The 6,222-nt window shown below is 52.7% G+C and overlaps 3 protein-coding genes across 3 annotated transcripts; 2 read left to right on the top strand and 1 right to left on the bottom strand.

Moving 5' to 3' along the window:
* Positions 1-630: 630 nt before the first annotated feature.
* Positions 631-1,152, bottom strand: HO173_008104 (uncharacterized protein; the record flags this gene model as incomplete). The annotated part of the gene is made up of 1 exon (XM_037310004.1): positions 631-1,152. One exon carries the CDS (start codon positions 1,150-1,152, stop codon positions 631-633), a length of 522 nt encoding a protein of 173 aa, XP_037163301.1.
* A 506-nt stretch (positions 1,153-1,658) lies between these two features.
* HO173_008103 (uncharacterized protein) lies at positions 1,659-5,112 on the top strand (the record flags this gene model as incomplete). Its single annotated transcript, XM_037310003.1, has 3 exons — positions 1,659-2,378; positions 2,438-3,305; positions 3,356-5,112. 3 exons carry the CDS (start codon positions 1,659-1,661, stop codon positions 5,110-5,112), a joined length of 3,345 nt encoding a protein of 1,114 aa, XP_037163300.1.
* Positions 5,113-5,778: 666 nt separating this feature from the next.
* On the top strand, positions 5,779-6,150 carry HO173_008102 (uncharacterized protein; the record flags this gene model as incomplete). The annotated part of the gene is made up of 1 exon (XM_037310002.1): positions 5,779-6,150. The coding sequence occupies one exon, from the start codon at positions 5,779-5,781 to the stop codon at positions 6,148-6,150; it is 372 nt and encodes a 123-aa protein (XP_037163299.1).
* Positions 6,151-6,222: the final 72 nt, after the last annotated feature.

The following is a 6,222-nucleotide window of genomic DNA, read 5'->3' as shown; positions in this document are numbered from 1 at the left end:
CCATCAGAAGAGCTCGGAAGTACCATACAGCAGGCAAATTGTCAGGAATAAAAAATGTTGCATTCTGGGACTCTGGCTTTTTTGGTGTTAGGTCAAATATTGGTAACACCCCAAGAAAAAGCTACTGATCTTGTATGATCGAAATTGCTTCCAGTTGAGCGTTCAACAGCAAGATAAATCCTCGTTGGTGCTCGTCATGTCGAAATTTTAGAGATTCGTAGCGCTTCGACTGCCTGTTTTGTATTGGGGGGGGAAACCTCGCCTGACAAAGGCAGTCATGGGTCAATATCATGAACCTCACCGCGATTTATGTTCATCCCTTCCCCTCCTCAACCGTCTCCTTAATCTTCGCATCCCCTTTGGCCGGCCTCTCCCCCGAAAATCGTGCTCCCGACCCTGACTTCATTACTTCCACACCGAATCGCACTCTCAAAGTCTTCGCTCATGCCCATACTGAGCTCCAGGTCCCCCTCCTGTAACCCCAATTCCTTCACGACTTGATCCCTAACCTCCCTCAGTCTAAAAAAATCTTCATTTTCCACCCCCTCCTTCGCCTCCTTGCTCCTCGCTATAGCCCCAATGGTCATCAACCCCTGCAACTTCAAGTGTGGACACTGCTCCCTGACATGCCTACACAACTCCGCCGCCCCCTTCAGGTTCCACCCCACTCTTCTCCTCTTCCCCGGACGTATTGGCCTGCACGAACACCCTCAATGGCACCCCTCCGTAATCTTTCTCCTTCTCACAGAGCGCCGCCCTCCCTTTCTCTAGCTGATCAGCCTTCTTCCCCGTATCCACACTCTCCACGCACCACAGATTCGGTATCTGTTCCGCCAACGGCTTGCACTTATTCGTCTGCAACGCGCCGATGAAATGCCAGCGGATTTCTCGGGGCAGAAGGAGAGATTTTTGGAGGAGTTCTTGCTGGTAGTTTTCGCCAAAATGGAGGTGGTTGTGGGGTGCGGAATGCAGGGCTAGAACGTCATTGGCGGGTTTGAGCTTGGAGACGGCGACGAGGCGGACTGGTGGGCCTGAAGAAGGTTTGGCGGACTCGATGCGAGAGAGTATGGAGGAGATGTTTGAGGAGAGGTGTTTTGCTCGTGCTGGATCAACTCGCATTTCTGCGGGTTCCTGGTCTTTTGTGTCGGTCATGATATCATTGGGTCGTTATCTTCTTGAGACGATTCGTGTCTCTTCGAGTTTCAAGGGCACAGGGGTTCGTTAGATGGATACTCCTTGAGGGTCAATCAAATTTGCGACAGAGATGATACTCATCCTTTGCATCAGATTCGCCTGCCTCTTGGGATTGTCGCCGTCGGCTCGTTAGCTAAGGAGCTAAGCAAGGGTACTGTCGAGACCCGGGGCCCCGGTGAAACTTGGCGGGCAACTTCTCATTCCTCCTGCATGTATCGCCCCTGAAACGGGCGTCTTGCCTGTGCCTTTTCTCTTCTTGCCCCGACTCTTACTGTTTTCCATTTCTGAGCCTCCTCAGCCATTTCACCACGGTCCTCACTGACCAGCTATACATTCCTTCGCCCCAAACCACTGTCGTTACAGCCCTGGAGGCAGCTTCCTCCTCTGCATTTTCATCACGAAACCCAACGTCACTCTCTTCAGGGGGAAGGCTCGTTCGCAATATACTCTCTCTTTAGCCACACATGGTCATCAAAAGTCATCGAGCATCGATTGTATCCAAGTCTACTCTCCCTCAGGAACCAATGCCTGGCTCTAAGCGTTCTTCTACCAATCGCTCCTCCAAGGGTTTCCAACACATACCGAACCAGAGCGATTCGTCTACGATGAGCAATCCTAACGACGCTACGATCACCATGCCCATGAGCAGTGTCAGCAATAGTAAGACTGGAGCCCGCAAGACAGATTCCTACACCCCTACCACTACTGGTGCCCCTGAGCAGCAGCTCAATGAGAAAGCCGGCTTTTACCAGCGTCATGTCGCTGGCCGACGGAGAACTGAAAAGAAGACTGGGAAGAAGAGCAGTGATGGGGAGGAAGAGATTGTCACGCAGATGGGCATAATATACAACAAGATCTTGAACTTTTCGGTTGTCACCCAATACTTCCTATATGTTCTACCTTTGGCTACTATCATCGCCATACCTATCATCATTGGAGCTACTGGAGCACAAAATGCAACTCTAGGCGGTGTCCGTATTGTCTGGATCTTTTCGTGGTTGGAATGTATATGGCTCAGTTTATGGGTATCGAAGCTCGCTGCGAAAACCCTTCCGTGGATCTTTGAATTCTTGTGCGGGATCGTGAGCTCAGGAACCAGGAAATATTCTTTGGTCATACAATCTTTGGAAATATACTTATCTCTATGCGGATGGGCGTTGGCATCGTTGGCTACATTTGCACCGGTAGGCCTTGCACAATATTGCTGGAAGAAGTACGTGCGAGCTAAGGTCTCTTATCATAGGTTATGACCCGTAATCCAAACCAGCGAAGGCAACAAGCGGCCTTCACTAAGGCACAGAGTCCTACGAATACCACCCAGAAACATGATCCACTTCTATCTGGCAACGGTACCGTACTCAAACATTGGGAAGCCGTCGTCCAAGAGATCCTTGCGTCATTCTTGGTAGCATCTTGGATTCTTCTATTTGAGAAATTACTCATACAGCTCATCTCCATCAGCTATCACCATACGCAATTCCATGCGAAGATCAAAGACTCGAAGCACAGAATCTACCTCTTGAGTTTACTCTACGACGCTTCTCGCCATTTGTTCCCCGCTTACTGCAACGAATTCGCCGAAGAAGACTACATTATCCACGACTCTATCGATATCCCAGGAAGTAAACATGGTCAAAAGCACTCGGGCTCCGCCACGCCTATGAAGCTTCTGATGAATGTTGGCCGATTCGGCGACAAGCTTACGTCCGCTTTCGGCAACATAGCTTCTGAGGTCACTGGAAAGCAGGTCTTCAACCCCGACTCCGCTCACTCAATCGTAGTAGAAGCTCTCGAGAAGAACAAATCCTCAGAAGCATTGGCTAAACGGTTATGGATGAGCTTTGTGGTTGAGGGCAAGGAAGCTCTGTTCATGGACGATGTTGTTGAGGTCCTTGGTCCTGATCATTACGCCGAAGCCGAGGAGGCTTTTGCGATTTTGGATCGAGACAGCAATGGAGACATCAGTCTCGACGAAATGATTTTGACGATTTGCGAATTTGGCAAGGAACGGCATTCGATTGCTAGCAGCTTGCACGATGTTGATCAGGCTATCAACGTGTTGGACAATCTGCTGTGCATTGTTGTCTTTATCGTCGTTGTGTTTGTATTCGGCAAGTTATTCCAATACTATAATTGTGTGCACCTTCTAACATTGCTATAGTGGCTTTCTTGAACACCTCCTTGACGACTACCCTGGCAACGGCTGGTACCGCTTTGCTATCACTATCTTTCGTCTTTGCCACAACAGCCCAGGAAGTCCTTGGCTCTTGCATCTTCCTGTTCGTCAAGCATCCTTTCGACGTACTTGACCGAGTCGACATTGGTGATGACCAGCTAGTCGTTAAACACATCTCGCTCCTTTTCACAGTATTTAAGCACATCAATACCCACAAATTGACACAAGTACCAAACATTGTGCTCAATAGTATGTGGATCCAAAACGTCTCGAGGTCTGATGCTATGCGGGAACAGCTCTCTATTTATATCGATTTTGGTACCACCATCGAGGATGTCCAGCTTCTCAGGAACGAAATGCAGGCGTTCGTCACCGACAAGGAGAACTCGAGAGACTTCCAGCCGGACATCGATGTCGAGATCACCGGTATTGCAGCGATGGACAAGATGGAGCTGAAGGTTGAGATCAGACACAAGTCCAATTGGTCTAACGAAACTATCAGAGCTGCTCGTCGATCGAAGTTCATGTGTGCTTTAGTCCTAGCCCTGCGAAAAATTCCTATCAACGGTCCAGGTGGAGCAGGATCAACTCTAGGCAGCGCCGACCAGCCCACCTACTCTGTCACTGTCTCCGACGCGCAAGCAGCCGCCAATCGTGAAGCGGCTGCCACAGCTAAAGACGCAAAGAGACTCTTTCCAGCGGAGATACCAGACCTCCCCGCTAAGAGCGGACCTTCAGGGGTAACCTCCAGTGCTGAACCTAACATGCGTGACTCGGTCACACCTCCTCCACTTCGCTTACGCCATCCCGCTGCCTCTGAGAGTAATGCCCTCACCACTTTGAACTCTCGTCGCCCGGCTGCCGATACAGCTCATACTCCTGGCGATCTTATCGAGCCCACAACTCCCAAGTCAGTCGCCCATTCCGTCTCAACGATGGACATTCCCGAATTTGATCGCACCGTCTCTATCGAAGAGGTGCGAGGCCTACTACGGCGTCAATCCACACGAGGGAAGCGGAGAGCATCAAGCGGAGCGGCAAAGTTTCCTCGGCCTACTGGATCTACGAGCAACTTTCCACAACCACCACCGTCTGTGGGCCTTGAGTACGACCCCTACGTCTATATCTCACAGCAGGCATCAAGACTGGCACAACCATCGAAAGCGCAGACGCCGCCGCAATCTCGCAATGGACCACCGCCATCGGCCCCGCCTAAGGACTCTCCAACTCAATGGCCACAACCACCCCAGTCCGCTTTGTCCCAGGTCCAAACCCAGACTCAACCCCAACCTGGCCAACTTCACAACCAACAACGACCCCCACCACCCGCACAATCTCAACCGCGTCAAGCACCACCAATAGCCCCGCCAGCCGTCTCTGTTCAATCATCCTCCCCTCAATCCCGCTCTCGCTCTGCATCTCAATCCCAACCACGTCCGCCCGCCAAACCCACGCCCATCAACACTAACAACCTCGTTCCTTCGCCAACAGATGAGCCCTCACGCACACGAACCACCTCTCCCGTCAGAAACCCTTTCCAGATCAATGCATTGAGGAGCCAAGCGCAAGGTGCGGCGCCACAACTTAGGAGACCAGTGCCCGGGAGTGGGACTGCGTCTCCGAGAGAAATGGCGCAGAGTCCTGGGACTGAGAATGGAGGTGGAGTAGTGAGGCCGCCCAGAGGCGACAGTTTGGCTGGGGGAACCGCAGGCGTGAGCGGTAGTAGAGGGCATGAGGAGTGATGCAAAGGTTCACAAGGAATCGATGTGTGCGATTTTTCATACTATCTATCATAACTTTCAGGTGCAGGCACTTGATCCTTTGGCCCTCCCTCATGGCTAATGTAGCTGCGTATCATTCCAGTATCCCATAAAAGCTCTAGCGAATAATCCACATAGAAAACTAGACTTCCAGCATCTTTCAATATTAGAGCAATAGAAGAGGCTTATGAAAACGACCGCTATGCAACACTGTCGCGTTTCGCCGAGAAATCTTTCCCTTCTCAACGTACGTCCTTGTTTCCAAACCACCACATAACAAGAAGCCGCGCCGTCCCCTATGGATTCAAGACGAAAGAAGAAGAGACCACGATCAACCGCGAATCCAGCCGCAGTCACAAACATCCACCACACAACACTCATCAAGGAAACTCATCATCATCCCCAGCCCTACTCCCCGCAGGCTAGAACTCCATCTAAAGCCTCCCCCTCTCCCCCACAGAACCATCTCCCTCTACCCTCTCCTCCCCTCCGTCCTCCTTATCACCCACCCCCCTCATCCCCTCCCACAGCGAATGCGCTCTCTTCCCCAGCACAAACGGCCTCGCACTGCCCCTCACCACCCGGATCTGCCCCTTGGACACCACCCGGGGCGCCAGCAGGGGCCGCGCGCTCCCCCGCACGACGGTGATGTCCTTCTTCTCCGTCTCGGCCCGAGGCGTGACCTCATCCGCGACGACGAGAGGTGCGGGATCACGATTGACCGGTCCGGGGTCCGGCGAGGATGGCGTCGATCTGCGGGTCATCGTAGCCGAGAGCGCGGAGAGCGGATCCGAGTGGCGCGCGGTCGGCATCGGAGCGCTTGACGAAGTGGCCGAAGGTTGCGTAGAGGATGGAGGCGGCGAGGAGGGGGAGGAGGAAGAAGAAGAAGACGGTGTTGCCGGGCCGGGATTGGTGGTCGTTGTTGTCGTCGAGGGGGTGGAGGAGAGGGATGCGGAGCTTCCTCGCTTGCGATCTGACAATCGTAGCGCCGGATGGGTTGAACCCTGCGCCGGAAGTTGAGGATGAAGCGGGGGGGCGTTGCCGTGGTGGGACAGGGAGGATGCGAGTTAGCGTCTGGGTTGTAGCACAGTG

Source organism: Letharia columbiana, assembly GCF_014066305.1.
Source record: "Letharia columbiana isolate WasteWater2 chromosome Unknown Sc0000027_s0, whole genome shotgun sequence".
NCBI classification, from domain to species: Eukaryota; Fungi; Ascomycota; class Lecanoromycetes; order Lecanorales; family Parmeliaceae; genus Letharia; species Letharia columbiana.
This window is presented reverse-complemented; position numbering and strand designations above follow the sequence as displayed.